Source organism: Hypomesus nipponensis, chromosome 2 (assembly GCF_054491055.1).
Source record: "Hypomesus nipponensis isolate SF chromosome 2, ASM5449105v1, whole genome shotgun sequence".
NCBI lineage: Eukaryota > Metazoa > Chordata > Actinopteri > Osmeriformes > Osmeridae > Hypomesus > Hypomesus nipponensis.
In genome coordinates, this window is record NC_140362.1 from 5519665 (window position 1) to 5537615 (window position 17951).

The window sequence follows — 17951 nt, forward strand, 5'->3', positions numbered from 1 at the left end:
AGTTTCCACAGAATTCTTCCTTACAGGGCACAGTATGTGGTCACCATGTTTGTATTCTTGAAAGGTTATACTTGACCGTATCGTAACTTATTGAAGCCTTTTCCAGCATAGTTTCTACTCGCTGAATCATAATTCTAAACAAGCTAGACCCTTATCTATATATGATCTTAATGTGTCCACAACATGACCTCTTGACCTAAGGAGAGAAGCCTCTCTCTTACACAGAAATTGAAGCATATCTATCCAGCTCTATGAAATCTTAGTAGTCTATCTTTTTTATGAGACAAATGGGGACTGTTATCTAAGCATCAGGTGTTTTTGTGTTTTCTGTCTGTCTGTGTAGGTTCTCTACAAAATCCTGAAGAGTGAAAGAGTGCCTGAACGGACTAAGCACCGCGTCAAGCTGAAGGATTTTGGCTACCTAGGCTTGGTCTGTTTCCTTGGAGACATCCCTGTAACCATGACCACCGTGCGCTGTCTGTACGAGCAGGTTCTTGCAACAGGTAATCCAAAATAGCCTCTGAGACACTGAGAATTTGTTTAAAAAAAATTGTGTGGGGGGGGGGTTATAGCTAATTCTGTATTTTCTTCTCGACTCTGACATCTGTTGACACGCAGATGCCTGCCCTAGCTTCAGAGACCTCCTGGCTGTGGTGTATCTGTCACACAGAGCTGACCTCACTGTCCGTCTGGACGTGTGTCGCAAGGTCAGTCATTCTTTCAGATTCTGTCAGGGTGGTTATTCTTAGTGCTCCAAAGGGCCATTGGTGAAGAACAGAAACCTCAGTTTGAAAAGATCCATTTTCAGTCAGCTTCAAGGACAACCCAAGTTTGTTCACTGATTCATGAAAAGGCATTTCATTAAAACATCACATCTCCATTTCCTTCCGTCACCTCTCATATTTATTTTTCACCTCCCTCCCTGCCACCCCTCTCTCTTTGCTGCTATCCCCTCAGCTCTTCCACCTGATCTATTCTAGCGAGGACTACGTCAGGCAGCTGGCTCGTCAGCCTGGCTGGCAGGACGTCCTCACTAAGCTCTATGTGAAGGAGTCCTACGAGTCCCGAGCAGCCAGCCTAGAGGACTCCAGCACCCCCAGCTCCCTGGAGCCCCCCACCCGCCTCCTCCCGCGCCCTCCCCTCCGCCCCCCCCTTTGCCGAGACCACAGCATAGTCATAGAGGACACCCGGCCCGACCTCTTCCTCACCTACACCTCACGGGATGAAGAGGATGAGGAAGAAGGAGGCCTGCGGGACCTCTCGGAGGGTTTCTCCAGCCTCTCCCAGTCACCCCTCAACGGCGGCGGGGGGCAGCTGAAGAGCTATGGACACTCGTCGCATTTTAAGTCCTTTGACTCGGTGGAGCAGGGGAGCCACTCGTCCTCCCTGTCCAACACGGTGGACATCCCCTCGGCCCGCCCCGAGGAGGAGGGGCTCTACCACCCCCTCTCCCCCTTCGGCACTTCCCCCTTTGAACTGGAGCTGGGGGAGGCGGGCACAGGGATGGGCACCATCACACCCGCAGGCAGTCAGGGGGACACCCCGTCACCCCTGGAGCACAGCAAGCCCTTCCCCTCTCTGAGGCCCAGGAAGAGCTCCAGTCTGTCCAATGTGCTTGACGACGCCAGCTATGGAGCAGACCCTCCCACTGGAGACACCATCTCCAACACCTCCAACCCTCAGGTAGGGCTCTTAAACCCTTCAGCCCTCCATTCCTCAGGTCGGGCTCCTGCCTGCTCCCACAGGCCCCAGGCTCTGCTGCTTGAATCCATCACACTTTTTGAATAAGTTCTTCCATAAGTTTCATAAGTTCTTCATCTTCTTAATATACTGGGTTTGTGTGTGTGTGTACGTGTACGTGCGTGTTTGTATGTGTGTGTCGCAGCAGACCCCGGAGGAGGAGCTGTGTAACCTCTTGACTAACATCGTGTTCTCCGTGCTGTGGAGCGGCAGCGGGGCCGAGGGTGGCGAGGACGCCGTCTGGAGGGAGAGGGGCCAGGTCTTCTCTGTCCTCACCAAGCTGGGCTCCTCCTGCCAACTGGTGCGCCCACCCGACGACATCAAGCGAAGGTTAGTTTCAGACCAGGCCCCCGTCCACCATCTGTCGCTAGCACCGCACTGAGTCCGACCTCAAAGCTCTTAGACTGAGTCATGATGTATCCTAAGTCGCGTGTGTGTGTGTGCCAGCCTGTTGGAGATGATGCTGGAGTCGTCCCTGTCGGACCTGCGAGACGCCCAGGGCCAGTCTCTGCCCCACTGTCCCAGCCTGGTGCGCCTTCTCAGGCTGCTCCAGGACTTCCTGTTTGCCGAGGGAACCGACAACCACGCTCTGTGGAGCGAGAAGGTACCCCCTCCAGATGAATACTTCGGTCCTGTGTGAGAATCGATTCTGTATGAATGTATTCATGTATGGGTGCAGCCGTTTCAAATGAGAGTCAAGGGAGTCTCCCCAGTACGGTTGTTTGCTTACAATGTATAGAGGCTCAGGAGGGTGTGGAGGCCTGATCTCCATTAGCCAGGAATGCTGTGAAGGATATAGCTACTTCCTGTCATTGTCTGTATTATCTGTGTGTCCCCTCTCCTCCTGGTTTACGGCAGGGCAATGAATGTCGTGTAGGAGTTGTTGATCTCTGACTAGGCTGTATTTATTGTGTGTGCTGAATAGTCATAGTTAGCCATGTGTGTTGAGAGGTGTGGTAACAGGTCCTGCTTTGTGTCGGGTCCTGGCTTGCTGCGAGTGGCTGACAGGCGTTGTTGTTCTGCAGATCTTTGAGGGGGTGGTGAACCTGCTGGACAGGCTACAGGCATGGCACTGTGCCCCGGGCTCTCCAGGCTCTCTGGAGCTCAGGGAGATGGCCTACATCGGCCTGCGCATCATCACGGGATACATCCAGCAGCAGGACTCTCAGGTTAGCCTCTTGCCTTAGACACACACACACTGACACACTCACACACGCACTCCACCCACCACAAATAAGAAAAGGCTCACACCATTTCCCTTTCATAGTACAGGGCTTCAAACAACTAAAGGTCATGGTGATCAACAACAACAGCACTCACCATTTATGCCTGATTGAAATTCGTTCAATTTGGATTTCAAGTGTGAAAGGCCCTATTGTGGTGTAACAGGGCTGACAGGAGTTGAGCACTACCAGGCCTTCTATGGGTATCAGAGTGGAGAGCCCACATTCCTCTGGGGGAGTGTTCTGTATGACCAGGCTGCTCCTTTTGATTTATGGGATGGCTACTGCAAGATCGAGGGATCAAGTGGACAGACGTAAGCTGTCCCAGGTTAACCCTTTTGATGGCAACACGGGGCTTTGGTTGTGTACTTTTCTTAAGGAGCCCCTGTCGAGATCCGAGCCACTCAAACCATCGCAGTGCATTGAAAAGGCTAACTGTCGTAATGTTGTGCCTCTTCAAGTTAGTCTTGTCACTGTCTCTCCTTCTTTTTTCCGTCTGTCTTGCAAACGCTCCCTCTGTCTTTTTCTCTCACTTTTCCTGTGTCTCTCTCGCTCTCTGACTCATTCTCCCTCCCTCTCTTTTTATAAATGTTTTCTTTATCTGTTTCTCCCTCCCTCCCTCCCTCCCTCCCTCCCTCCCTCCTTCCCTCCCTCCCTCCCTCCCTCCCTCCCTCCCTCCCTCCCTCCCTCCCTCCCTCCCTCCCTCCCTCCCTCCCTCCCTCCCTCCCTCCCTCCCTCCCTCCTTCCCTCCCTCCCTCCCTCCCTCCCTCCCTCCCTCCCTCCCTCCCTCCCTCCCTCCCTCCCTCTCTCTCTTTTTCCCGGGTCCACAGGTGTGTGTGATGGCTTGTGTGAAGCTCCACAGCCTCCTCCAGACAGTGCTCTGTCTGAAGTGGGTGGAGGTGTGTTTCCTGCTGGGCCGCTTGGGTGCCCCCCTGTGGCCAAAGGGTGTCATGGTGGACGCCAACGGCGGGCACGCGGAGACCTTCTCCCGGCTGGTGCCCATCGTACGCACCCTCCTGGACCAGCACGCTGACCCCGTCATGCTGCAGTCCCTGCTGCCTAACCTTCCGGTGACCAATGGAAGCCCCACCTTCGCTCAGGACCTGCAGAACTACTGTCACACCGTGGAGTGGCAAGACTTCTACCAGCATCATGTCAGTCTTCCTGCCCTACATCACCACTACCCTGTTACAGCCAGATACCCATATAGGCCTGTCATGTTACTGGATTCATAAGCAGACAGTATCAGAGAATGTAAACAGTACCAGGCCATATTCATTTAAGGTGTATTTATTAAAAAAAATACGGACCTTTTGCCAGCATGCTTTATGTGAGCAGTGGGAGTGAACTATGCTTGGACAGAAAAGCAGATTCCAAATGTTATGTTTCCACAGAAGTAATTTGTCTAAATCTCAGTGATGTATTTTTAGAGGGGCTGCCGTGACCTTTGTCCTTGGCTCCAGATTAACTTGGCACTGTTTGGGTTTGCTGTTGTCTGTTCTGTGTCATCAGCTGTGTCCACCCAGCTATCCCACAACCACTAAGTAACTCATAGTCTACGTCTGTGCTGGTTTATTGAGAGAATGTAATGTAAAGCTAAGCGGTTTTGTGTCTTAATGTGTGTGTTTTAATAATTCGCTACGGTACAGCCCTTTGGCTATCAGCTGTTTTTTTTTATGTGCTTTATAAATAAATATGACTGACTGACTAAAGTAGCTAGTTTGGCAAAATTGTACCGAATCTCAGTGTGTTGGCAGAAAATAAAAGTTTACACTAACTGTTACCTCTCAACATTAAGTTTACAACTTTACGCTAAGAGGTTCCGTGAATTAAAGCCAAACAGATCCTCCCAAGTTCAGACAAGGATTTATTTTGAAAGTGTGTGACAGTTCACTCTCTTAAATCTTTGTTGTTTAGACCTGTTTTATATACAGATCATACAATACACTGCCTTATCAAGCATTTGGTATCAGTCCAAAGCTATGGTTAGGGTTAGTGTTTGCAATGGTGTGTGTTCCAAGTCAAAAAGGTCATTACTTTTTAAAATAATTGTATAGAGATGTTGTGTTGGTTAAGTGAGTGTGTGTGTTGTAATTGTGTTTTCTGAAATGTGAGTATTTGATTACATTTGTAGGTCCAACCCACGATGGAACAGTATGAGTTGGACACGTTTGGGAAGAGCCACGACCTCATGTCCAACTTTTGGAACTCCTGCTTTGACGACCTCATGAGCACAGCCATACGGCGGGACAAAGACAAAGGAGACAGCAAAGACAAATTCCAGGTGAGGCCTTCACCCCGAGGAGCCTGTTTAGAAAGCTGCAGGTGGAAGTCAATTGAACAGACTCTAAACAACGACCTCTGTATGCGTGTTTATGTGTTTGTGTGTGTGTGTGTGTGTGTGTGTGTGTTTGTTTGTGTGTGTGTTTGTGTGTGTTTGTGTGTGTGTGTTTATGTGTTTGTGTGTGTGTTTGTGTGTGTGTGTGTGTGTTTGTGTGTTTGTGTTTGTGTGTGTGTGTTTGTGTGTGTGTGTTTGTGTGTTTGTGTGTTTGTGTGTGTTTGTGTGTGTGTGTGTGTGTGTGTTTGTGTGCCGGTGCCTGTGTGAGCAGGAGGCCATTGTGGACCCTCACCTGAAGCGAGTGCGCAGTGAGAACATCAGGTACCACAGCGTACAGAAGCAGAGCTCCAGCCAGCAGGGGGTGGTGTGGCGTCACTGGAAGTCCCTCCGCTGCCTGCTGACCAGCGAGAGAGGCCCCTGGGCACACAGGTCTGGTTGTTCAGCCTCAACAATTTTACTTAGTAGGATCAAAAAATTGCATTTTGTATTGTGATGGATTTTGTACGCTGTTTTGTACAATTATTTTAAAAATCTGTTTTTTCTCCACATCATTTAAAGTTTTTTACAATCGCTATGACTGTTTTTTCAATACCTTTAACAAGTTTCCTAATCTCTTAACACAGTTAGCACAACATCCGTCTGTGTAGGCTGTACAATTAACACATTTCTTGTTGCTATGACACAAAATGCATAGAGTAAACACAAACGTTTACGCACAAGCTCAACCAAGACCAAAACAATCGATTTTTACTGCCCAATTTACCAATGCTTTCACTGTCAGCAAAACAGGTAACATCATGTTTAAAACCTAAATGATTGGCTTAAGTCAAAGTGAACACCTATGGTATAGACATTAAAGAGGACATCTTTGGGCTGATCATGTGTGGAAAAAGAACAATATAGAGCAACACAAAGAAAATAGGAATACAGAAAAGCCTTCACAAGAGAGATACCAGGACATGGGAGAGAAAGACAAGTACCAGGACAAGGGAGAGGAGTGGGACAAGGGAGAGGAGTTAGAATGTGTGGTGGCGCTCAGAGAAGGGCCAGAGCTAGGGTAATACTGTAAATGGAAGCTATATTGCATATTTCTTGTAGTAATGTCCTGTTGCAAATGAAGCCTTTACTGCAGCAATTATGTTTCTTTTTACAGTAATACAGTAACTGCCGTACATTCTATAAAGCTACTCTGAGATGGGTCATTAATGTTTTGCTCTGAATTTATGCAGCAAAAGAAAGTAAATGCACACATTTACAAAATCCAACAGAACAAAAATTTAGAGAGGCTTTGCATTGCAAACACAATCTATAATCCATATACTGTGAGACCTGACACATACCTGCCTAAATGAATACAGTTTTTGTAATTCCATCTGATGTTAGTTTTTTATGACATTGTGCTATGATTGACTATGTTCCTGTGAAAAGAGAATGTGTTTTCGTAGACATGGTGTCATGTTTAGTGTATTTTTGTGTTATGACAATTAGTGTTTGAGTTTACAATGTGTGATTTTGAGCATGAAATTAACAGTTTTGCCAATTGTGTGTGGTAGGTGTGTTGGTGCGTTAAGAGTTTAGAAAACTTAAGGTATTGAAAAAACTGTCATAGCATTTGTAAAAAACTGTTATGTAAACCTGTTCATTTTTATGTATTCATTAAATGTAGTCACGATTCTACTCCTTAGAGATCCTCCAGTGGTTAAATGGAAGCTGTCCAGTGCAGAGACCTACTCCAAGATGAGGCTGAAACTGGTCCCCAACTACCAGTACGACACCCACACAGAGGCTAGCGCTTTCAGAGACAACATGGGTACGTCTCAATAACAAAACATGTCTATAAAAAATATAGATATTTTTTTAATTTGATTTATTCCAACATAAGGAGCTGAAAGTCCCCGCAGCTCTGAACCCCTCCCCCTTGCTGTTGCCAAGGAAGCAAAAGTGAGTGACATGGAGGACGACCAATTGGAAGAAGAGGACATTGTCTTTCTGGACAACCAGTGAGTAGCTGTTACATCACCTCATCAATGCAACACTAGTGCTCACTGATGTCAGCCACAGCTAATTAACTGTTGTTAGCCAAACCATGTTGATGGAGATCCGAGGTTTCTGACCCAGCATGCCTCACTGTGATCCACAGGGTGGAGGGGGAGGATGAGAGTCAGAAGGAGAAGCTGGTGCTGTCAGAGGACTGCGAGCTCATCACCATTGTGGCAGTGGTTCCTGGTCGTCTGGAGGTCACCACCCACCACCTCTACTTCTACGACTACAGCAGTGAAAAAGAGGAGACTGAGGAGGGTAAAGGACATACTGCAATCTGACAGAAAAAACATATACCCCAATAACCACTGACAGTACTCACAAAGGGTTTGTTAAGAGACAACATGTATTAGGAAAGAGACAAGTTACCGATTCAGTTGCCAAACGTTACGTTTGATCAACACGTGCATCACACAGCCCCAACACCTGATGAACCTTGATCACATGACAACGTTTAACAAAAGTAAACACATAAACCCAACACAACAATCCGGAGTAGGGATTGTCATACTCAACAGTGATCTTTCCTCAGGGATCGGGTTTGACTTCAAAAGGCCTCTGTCTCAGCTGAGGGAGGTGCACCTGAGACGCTACAACCTGCGCCGGTCAGCCCTGGAGCTCTTCTTCATAGACCAGTCTCACTACTTCATCGACTTCAAGAAGAAGGTGCTCCAATCACAGCACCACTCACTAGCCACAGGATTGGCTTACAGCATTGATACCCACTTAAGTGTCCCTTAAAGCTGCATTGGGTAACATTATAGAATATCATGAGAAACAGCACCCCAAGTTATTTTCTGAACACTTTTCTCCAGATAGAGTTTTATTGACGGTGATTTCACAAAATAAGTCAATGGAAAAAGCCTATAACCTTTAAGACCATAGAGACTGCTTGTGAAACATTTATTTCCCACGGGTAGTGTTTTTATGGTACATTTTGGTTGACCCAAAAATTTGTGAAAGATCATAGTGTTCGTTTGTTACCCTCCCCTATCCAGGTGCGGAACAAGGTGTACTCTAGGATCCTGGGGCTGCGGCCCCCCAACCTCTTCTACTTCGGCTCCCGCTCCCCACAGGAGCTGCTGACGGCCTCTGGGCTCACACAGGTGCTTGACACACCAGACTACTCTTCAACCAGCAACCACAACAACTGTTATGAGTCCAAAATAGAGGAAATAAAGGAAAATCCTCATTTGAATAGAACTTCTTTTTGTTTTGTTTTTACTATAGAAATGGGTGTGCAGGGAAATTTCTAACTTTGAGTACCTGATGCAACTGAACACCATCGCTGGGCGCACCTATAATGACCTCTCCCAGTACCCAGTGGTAAGTAGACATCATATGTTAATAATCACTGAAGAATTAAACCACATATTTCCCCTGGCTGTAACTCATTGACAAACTAACTGTCCCAGAAGATGGACAGTTTGGTTTTCTGTTTTCACAGACCAGTCCTGGTTTTTCTGTTGGGTATGACTTGTGTTCTTGTATGTTTTACAGTTCCCCTGGGTTCTGTGTGACTACACCTCTTCGGTACTGGATCTAGAGGACCCTGAGGTGTTCAGGGACCTGTCCAAACCCATCGGTGTGGTCAACTCCAGACACGCCCAGAATGTCAGAGAGAAGTGAGTGGTGTATTCATCGAAATCTCCGAACATATGCTGAAAACCCAACTCTACCGTGTCAGCATTACAGCTGTTAGCACTGATCCATTCATTCTTTTTGATCCATTTCCCCTCGTATGCCTTCAGGTATGAGAGTTTTGAGGACTCGACAGGCACCATCGACAAGTTCCACTACGGCACACACTACTCAAACGCTGCAGGGGTCATGCATTACATGATTCGCATGGAGCCCTTTACCACCCTGCACATCCAGCTGCAGAGCGGCAGGTAGGCCTGAAAGTGTGTTCGATGAGGAGGTGGAAGCTCAAGAAGTTTGGAAGTGACCCTCAGCACATAGAAGCGGTAAAATGTGTGGTTTTCCGTGTTCAGGTTTGACGTTGCAGACCGACAGTTCCACTCCGTGCCAGCGGCCTGGCAGGCTCGCATGGAGAGCCCTGCTGATGTCAAAGAGCTCATCCCCGAGTTCTTCTACTTCCCCGAGTTCCTGGAGAACATGAACGGTGAGATACAGCCTTGCATGTGTATGGAGATTTATCACATATGGAGCCTGTGCATAGTCAGAGCTAAGATGTTATATAGGATGTGACCCCAAATCCATGTTAATGTGTAAATTGCTCGTTATCACTGAGTGTAGGACCCCCTATACTTCATGTTTATGTATATGACAGTTTGTGTTTCTGTGCGGCCTGTGTGTGTGTGTGTGTGTGTGTTATTTTTCTCTTCCTCCCAGGCTTTGACTTGGGCAGCTTGCAGATGTCCCAGGAGTCGGTGGCAGATGTGTTACTACCACGCTGGGCCTCGTCCAGGGACGACTTCATCAGGAAGCATAGGAAGGCCCTGGTGAGACAGAAGGCTCCCAGCATCTCATCCTTCTGTCAAGCCCTCCATCCCATATCCCATGTCATCCAGATCCTACCGCACCCACAAAAGAATAGGTCTGATCCCTTTGAAAGAAGGACACTGTGGATAGGAGGTAACTGTGGTGTGTGCATGTGTGTGTCCTCAGGAATGTGAGCATGTGTCCAGTCACCTCCATGAGTGGATTGACCTGATCTTTGGTTACAAGCAGAGAGGCGAGGAGGCTGTGGAGGCCCTCAATGTGTTCTACTACTGCACCTATGAGGGTAAGACTGGGACAGAACACAGTTATCCAGCACGGTTCCACCACTGTTCCATCCCACTGTTCCGTACATTTCTGCCGTTTGACTGGTGGTTTTCTAGGCGCCGTGGACTTGGATGCCATAGCCAATGAGACAGAGCGCAAGGCCCTGGAGGGCATCATCAGCAACTTCGGCCAGACCCCCTGTCAGCTCCTCAAGGTCTGAGTCCCATCTCAGCAATTTACGACCGTTAAACACTCCAAGATTTACTGCCACTCTGCAGGCGCCTGCCTGGGAACACGTGTTTATTTCAAGCAGTTCTGCTCTCTCACCCTGGTTGAGTGTGTGACTGCGTGGTATTGTTGTCTGTGAATGTCACTGTGTCTGTGCTGGTTGTAGCTGGGTGTCTGTGGTGTTCCAGCTGTGCTTAACTGACCGTCTGACTGTGTTTCTGGGGGAGTAGGAGCCTCACCCCCCTCGTATGTCAGCCCAGAGTGCGTCCAGACGGCAGGCCCGCATGGACACTCTGCCCCTCAACCTGTTTGAGCATATGGACAAGCTGCGACCTTTTGTGGAGGTAGGACTGCCTCAGTCACTCTTTGTCACCTACCTACGTTTATCACTGCAAGGAATACTTCTTGTACGGTTCATACACACTTTCATGGCTACTCTGTGCATGTGTCTATGTGTGTTGCAGGTGGTGAGTGATGGCGTGCCCCTGGTCCAGGCGTTAGTCCCAAAGACCCCAAACCGCTCCTTCATCATCCCAGGATCCGATGTGCTGGTGAGCGTTACCCACTGAAGTCCTCTTTGCGTACTACAGTATATAACATTTACATTTAGTAGACGCTCTTATCCAGAGCGACTTACAGTAAGTACAGGGACATTCCCCCCGAAGCAAGTAGGGTGAAGGGCCTTGCCCAAGGACAAAACGTCATATGGCACGGTGGGGAATCGATCAGACAACCTTCTGATTACTAGCCCGACTCCCTCACCGCTCAGCCATCTGACTCCCAGTGGACTATAACCCTGTACATGTTGAAGCATAGTCACTCACATATCCTCTCCATGTAACTCCCTCCTCCTCCTCCCTCCTCCCCCCTTTTCTCCCTCTACTCTCTTTCTCCACCCTCTCTCTGCTCTCCCCTTCTTCTCTCCCCCTCTCCCCCCTCCTTCTCCACCCAGGTGACAGTGAGTGCCAACGGTCTGATCGGGACACACAGCTGGCTGCCGTTTGACAAGAACATTGCCAACTACTTCACCTTCACCAAGGACCCCACTGTGCTCAACCCCAAGTGAGTGACCCCAGCAAGTGTGTGTTCCTACACTTTTAACCCCATGCTGTATACACTATCAGTGATGGAAGATGATCCAGACCACACACAAACTTTCTTATCGTCTCATGTGGCCAAACACTGTGCTTAGTTACAGTTATTTGTGTAAGGCTTAATCCAACTTAAAGGATTCACTTACTATCAGCAAAGATCCCTTTGGATTGCAGTATCTCACTCAGTCCCACCTTCTGTTCGTCTTTCTCTCCTTCTCTCTCTATATTATTCTCCCTCTCTCTCTCCATCCCGTTATTTGTGTTCTTGCATCAATACCTCCCTCCATGCTCCGTTCCCCCCTCATCCCTCTGTCCATCCGTCTCTCTCTCCTCCTACAGGACACAGCGTTTCCTGAGCGGGCCCTTCTCCCCGGGCGTGGAGATCAGTGCCCAGGTCCTGGTGGTCTCCAACGATGGGCGCCTGCTCTTCAGCGGCGGCCACTGGGACTGCAGCCTGCGTGTCACCCAGCTGGGCAAGGGCAAGCTGGTGGGCAGGATCTGCCGGCACATCGGTGAGAAGCTCATTCGGTCACCCGTGGTGACCTTTGATGACCTGTGTTGACCTGTGGTGAATGGATGAGTTGATATGTAGATGATCAGCCTTGTGTTTCCTGTTGGGCTGTGTCCTTTAGATGTGGTGACGTGTCTGTCTCTGGACCTCTGTGGCATCTACCTCATCTCTGGCTCCAGGGACACGACCTGTATGGTCTGGCAGGTCCTACAGCAGGTACCGTACACTCTCAGCTTCACAAATCATTACAGTTTATTTTCATTGATGGATTAATGTTTTCCTTGTCATAATATATCAAAATCTTATGATGAATGTATTATGGTACATTGTAATATGAACTTGATTGTCCAGTCCTCTTGGTCTGTATACATGGGTATTACGTTCAGGCCAGGAAGTGTGCTTCCTGTGTTGAACTCCCCCCCTCCTCCTCCTGCTGTAGGGTGGCTTCTCCAGTGGCCTGTCACCTCGCCCAGTGCAAGTCCTCTGTGGCCACGACCAGGAAGTCAGCTCTGTGGCCATCAGCACCGAGTTGGACATGGCTGTCTCAGGAGCAAAGGTGAGAGTTTGCGAGTAGTGGACCACCGCCACACTGCAGAGGGCAAAGCACACAATGTATCTGGAAGGCGTGTCGGGTTACATCTGTTGACGTGCAATCTTTTGTCGGACGCCTCCTCGGTCAGGATGGGACTCTGATAGTGCACAGTATTAGGCGGGGCCAGTTCTTGCGGACGTTGAAGCCCCCAGGCGAGAGCTGTCTGCCAGCCTACGTCACGGGGCTGCAGGTGGGCATGGAGGGCCACATTGTGGCTCAGACTGCTCTGGACGGCTGCTCTGTTGGGAAGGTATGCAGACCACACACAGACTCGTACTATATACACGTATTCCGAGGACACACGCGTGCATGAATCATCATCATCAGACATATCACACCGTAAATGTTTGGTTTCCATCATGTCATGTACTCCACCCTCTTTACCCTGACTTTCTCTATCTGTCTGTCTGTCTGTCTCCCTCTCTCTCTCTCTCTCTCTCTCTCTCTCTCTCTCTAAAGGAGAAGTACTCGCTCCATGTCTACTCGGTCAACGGCCGTCTCCTGGCGTCCGCCACCCTGGAGGAGCAGGTGACGGCTCTGTACCTGGCAGCCGACTACGTCATCCTGGGCACATCCCAGGGCAACCTCCATATCCGAGACCTGCTCAGGTGAGGAGACACCCGCAATCACATAGAAAACAACCACTTGTGATACAGCACTGTTGTGCAGATGAGTCAAGTACCGTAGTAGGGGAGCATCAAAGTGACGCCCTCTTTCTCTTCCTGTGGACCAGTCTGGACTTGGCAGTGAAGCCCCTGGCCCTGAAGGTGCCTGTGAGGAGTGTGTCTGTGACCAAGGAGAGCAGCCATATCCTGGTGGGCCTGGAGGATGGCAAGCTCATCGTGGTGGGCGCGGGGAAACCAGAGGAGGTTAGACTGGGGGGTGCCCCCTGTGTGTGTGTGTGTGTGTGTGTGGGGGGGGGGGGGTTGAGGGGGGTAGGGGAGTGGTGTCGCTGGAGTTCTGGACCATGTGGGGGTTATGTCTGTGTTCGTTGTCCCCTATGAAGTGAGGTGACGCCCAATCCCCTCTCCCTCCTCCTCTCAGGTGCGCTCAGGACAGTTCTCTCGTCGACTGTGGGGCTCCACCCGACGGATCTCCCAGGTCTCTTCTGGAGAGACAGAGTACAACCCCACAGAGTACACTGGGAAGTGAGAAAGGCCCTGGGAGGACTGGGTCCCTTCAGACCCTGCGCTCAATAGACCTCTGGCTCACACTGTCTCTCCTCCTGCCCTCCACATCCTTCCCATGCCCAGCTCAGCTCTGGGCTCTAGTTATTGAACTCTCTGGGAGAGCAGTTACAGCTACTGCACTTATTTCTATTTGTTTGAGCCTGGTGTATTTTTTTGCTTTGTTTTTAGACTGCGTCATTCCAAAGAATGTCTATGTTTTAGCGGACAAAGAGGAGAGCTCTTTTTAGATGAGTATAATCCTTGAAAACGATGACTGTGGAGGAATTCTTTGTGGTGAGCCCAGTCATATCTATGAGCCTGGTGACTCACTCTGGAACACACAAACGCCTACACACACACGCACACACACACACCCACACACACACACACACACACACACACAGTGCAGTATGAGGGGAAGAATGCTGTGAACTCTCTATGTTCCCACCTCCTTTTTTCAGCATCCCTTTTTTCCTCTTTTCTTTTGATTGTTTCAAGGCCAGTGGTTTGGCAACGGCACCTTGACTCCTCGAAACTTGAAGACTAATGTTGCTTGAGATTTAAATGCTGTAGTACCAGTATGTACCACTAGTGGGTCTACTTTGCATTTAAGTGTGTGTCTGCGTGTTGTGGGTCAAGCTGCTTCTGTGTGCTTTTCATACAGTAGGTCAGTGTTGGACTATGCACATTCATTGATAAAGGTCAAAATGTTAGGATTTCTGGGGCAACTCAAATATGTGTACATGACATGCCTGTATGCAATGTTGAACAGATCAAGCAATAATGGTGTTGTGGTCAAAGGTATAATTTCTAATGATTGTGAAGCTTAGAAGGTATAATTTCTTGAGATTGTGAAGCTTAAAAGCAACCAGTTTCTGTGGAGGAAAGACCAAAAGCCCACTTACCTTACAAAGAAGAGAAGACAGCCTTGTTTTATTACATGTAAATAACTACTGTATATTAGTTTGTTTTATTCAAGCTACTGTGAGTGTATTGTTCAGACTACTTTTATTGATAACTAATTTCTTATGTTGCTGCAAAATTGGTATGTTATTGCAAAATTGTCATTGCTCATCTTCTAAGATGATTTCTCCTTGCAAAGTAACCTTTTATGTTTTTAACAATTTTGTTACATGAGCTAAAGTGCCTTTTTTACTTTCCAATGTCTCTTTAGCTGGAGCCTTAAACACACTGAATTCCAGTAAGATGGTTTGATTACTATACCAAGACTCACTCCCTTCATTTTACACTTTCTATCCTCTCACCTTTCTGTCCATCAAATTTGCTGCTGTAAATTATGTTTTAGAAATATATTCTACACAAAACGGATCACACATCATCCACACCAAAGCCTTACTTTGGACTCGCCCTATTCTTTGTGCATCTTTAGTCTGACTACACGTCTCTCGTTTGCTGTTGAAAGTTTGTTCTGCTGTTGTTTTAATTCAAGAGGAACTGAAACAAAGAGATGGTGTCTGTGAAACACATTTGAGGAAAGACTCAGACATGAGTGGAGGAATGCAATTCCTGTCGGCCCCTGTAGTGTGGCCAGGGATCATCTGTTGTTATGCACCATCATGATGGAGGACAATAAAGGGAACCGCTGGGCAAATGCAATACAGCACCAACAAAATGGTGCCTGTGACACATATCTGGATAACAGTGAATTATGGAGAGCTGAAAAAAAATACAGACATAATTATAGCTTTGTGTGTGTGTGTGTGTGGGGGGGGGGGGGGTGCTGCTCGTATTATATGGATGTGTTTCAATGTTCATAATCACATCAACCAGTTAATGTCTTATGATTCAGTTGATTCTAAATATTTGTGAAAAGGTGAGTCTGAAATAGCTTGTTGCAATGTCAATTTGCTGTATTTGCTGTATTCTTTGTACAGGAGTGTCCTTTGCATAGTTATACAAGTCAGCTGCTTTTCATGATCCTGATGAAGCATTGTATGAGACTGGTGTATGTTGTCCTACATGAATGTATGTTTTCTTCACTTAACTATGCAGCCGTGCTGACCCGTTTCCAGTTCAATCTTCCTGGCTGACCACACACCTCAGTCCTCCACCTAGGACACTACACTGAATGCATAGTGTTTATATGTGACAGCTTTGTTTCAAAGTTCCATCATCTGTACCCCTGCACAATCCAACCCAAGCCTAGAGCAGCCCAGGGCTACCTTGGTTCTGGATCTGCTCTTTTGTAATCACTATTTTGGTGTTTGTATTTTTCTCAAAATACATGCTTTTTTAACTGCCTTATTGTCTCCTGTTCCTCAATTGCAAATGTGTGACAACAATGATTACAGTTTGCGGATCCATTCTTCTGTATGGACTCGGCTCAAAGACTGTCTTTCAGGTAAAGCTGTGAGTGGCAGATATTTGCACAGATTAACAACATTAGAGGGCTTAATTGTCAATAAACATTTTTTAAACCACAGGCCAGAACTTGAGACTATTCCAGCTTACCATCACAGCACCCACTCTGGAGAGACATGATACAGGAACTGCAAACCATCCCAGCTCTAACGCTAGGTTACTTTTTCTCTCGAATACACTTTTGATCCTCTTCTGGACTCCAGCCCCTTCAGCAAATCTCTGTCATCTCTGTCTGTATGAACCCTATTGCAGTTGAAAAGGTCACAGCAACACTAAATTTACTTAAAGAGGAGGCTTTGATCTCCTGGTGGGCTGAACATCCTGTCAGCCTACCCATAAACACCTACAGGGGGACAATTCAAAGTGTCTTAGAGGATGGGGGGAGCGGTTAAAATGGGTCTTGTATCCCCCCCCCCCCCCTTTTTACCCCCGTCCCAACAGTCAATACAAGTAAAGAATAAGGATGAGGGAGGGGAGGGAGATGTGGTGACTATTCTACCTCTGATGTGACTATCTGGACAATGGAAGGAGGGGTTGACACCTTGCTCTGGGTTGTTGAAGGTAATGGTCTGTGACCTCCCCAGTCTTGAGGGGACTCAGGGAGACAAGGGGGAAGCTGCTGGAAAGGAGACCGCCGTGAACTCCCTCAAACTTGTCGTTGTTGGAATTGATCCTGCAAAGAACCACAGCAACCCTCGAACTGTCCCTCACATTGACCCCAACCTACTCCTCCCAACACACACACACACACACCCCTTCATGACCCAATCTGCCTGGCTGTGGAATGGAGAGATTATTGTTGTTGTTTATTACTTACACTGCACTGCTATTTCTCACCCACGTATGACCACGGAAAATCCCAGTCATGGTATTCAGGTCTTTGTATTGTTGTAAAGAGGGTGTGAACTGGAATAGAGAAAGTCCTTTTTGAGTGGGCTAAATAGTGTGGACTGATTCATCTGAACAGGATGGTAATGTTTAAGAGAGGGTGGCCAGGCCACAGAAAGAGAGAGAGAGAGAGAGAGAGAGAGAGAGAGAGAGAGAGAGAGATAGAGAGAGAGAGAGAGAGAGAGAGAGAGAGAGAGAGAGAGAGAGAGAGAGAGAGAGAGAGAGAGAGAGAACGAGGGAGAGAGAGAGAGAGAACGAGGGAGAAGGGTGAAGGTTTGAGAGAGGGAGACTCTTCACAGTGAATGGGATTCACCAAATTGGAAAAAAATGAGAAAACAAAGCTCGATAAATAATACTCAGATGGAATGGGATGTAGGGGAAAGGGGGGATGTCTCTGCAGACTGTCCTCGGTTTCTGAAACAGGCTTTGAAGTGCCACCGCTATTGTGTCTCGGAGATCTGCCCATTTGTTTTTCTCTGAAGTTACCAGGCCCCATGTGGTGCATTCTGCAGCCTTTACAAGGTGTTGTAATTCACCGAATGTTTTTTTATAATCCTGTGAATTGGTGAGATCAAATATGGGCATCGTGGATGGCTCAGTCTATTTAATCAATTCATTTAAACAGGGATTTGTCATTCCTGAAGAAATTAAGCTAACAAATATAAACAGGCAACAGCTGATGGTGTTCCGTTAAAAGTCTTGAGTGTACCACTAATCTGTTCATTTTTTGTCCAAAAAATATTTTTTTAATAGCAATTGAACTCAACTACCTATACGTTGATAGGCTATTTATCTGTTACGGCAGTATTTTCAGCTATTCTATGAACAACAACCAAGAAACCTAAATTTGAACAAATTATTTTACATATCGATTAGTTTATGCCAATGAACCAAGTTTCAATTCAGTTGCTATTTTCTAATTAAAATATCGCTCCAATATGCTTATTACCTAACTTTCCTAGCCAATCAGACAGCGAGGTACTGGGCTCCAGAGGTGGAAGAATCAGAACGCGGAG

The 17951-nt window shown here is 47.6% G+C and overlaps 1 protein-coding gene across 1 annotated transcript in view; it reads left to right on the forward strand.

Moving 5' to 3' along the window:
* nbeal2 (neurobeachin-like 2) overlaps window positions 1-15398 on the forward strand; it is a 37344-nt gene extending 21946 nt beyond the window's left edge. The window contains exons 25-55 of the mRNA XM_084703689.1: window positions 344-503; window positions 619-707; window positions 958-1683; window positions 1886-2070; window positions 2188-2344; window positions 2766-2909; window positions 3794-4117; window positions 5098-5247; window positions 5573-5730; window positions 6987-7111; window positions 7184-7301; window positions 7442-7599; window positions 7874-8007; window positions 8340-8447; window positions 8572-8667; window positions 8842-8966; window positions 9093-9233; window positions 9336-9466; window positions 9697-9806; window positions 9973-10090; window positions 10188-10285; window positions 10530-10643; window positions 10764-10850; window positions 11252-11361; window positions 11733-11905; window positions 12026-12120; window positions 12344-12460; window positions 12585-12746; window positions 12956-13104; window positions 13230-13365; window positions 13541-15398. Of these exons, the coding sequence (XP_084559815.1) occupies window positions 344-503; window positions 619-707; window positions 958-1683; window positions 1886-2070; window positions 2188-2344; window positions 2766-2909; window positions 3794-4117; window positions 5098-5247; window positions 5573-5730; window positions 6987-7111; window positions 7184-7301; window positions 7442-7599; window positions 7874-8007; window positions 8340-8447; window positions 8572-8667; window positions 8842-8966; window positions 9093-9233; window positions 9336-9466; window positions 9697-9806; window positions 9973-10090; window positions 10188-10285; window positions 10530-10643; window positions 10764-10850; window positions 11252-11361; window positions 11733-11905; window positions 12026-12120; window positions 12344-12460; window positions 12585-12746; window positions 12956-13104; window positions 13230-13365; window positions 13541-13648 (4806 nt within the window). The 3' untranslated portion in view covers window positions 13649-15398. The remainder of the gene's footprint in view (window positions 1-343; window positions 504-618; window positions 708-957; window positions 1684-1885; window positions 2071-2187; window positions 2345-2765; window positions 2910-3793; window positions 4118-5097; window positions 5248-5572; window positions 5731-6986; window positions 7112-7183; window positions 7302-7441; window positions 7600-7873; window positions 8008-8339; window positions 8448-8571; window positions 8668-8841; window positions 8967-9092; window positions 9234-9335; window positions 9467-9696; window positions 9807-9972; window positions 10091-10187; window positions 10286-10529; window positions 10644-10763; window positions 10851-11251; window positions 11362-11732; window positions 11906-12025; window positions 12121-12343; window positions 12461-12584; window positions 12747-12955; window positions 13105-13229; window positions 13366-13540) is intronic.
* The last annotated feature ends 2553 nt before the right edge of the window (window positions 15399-17951 follow it).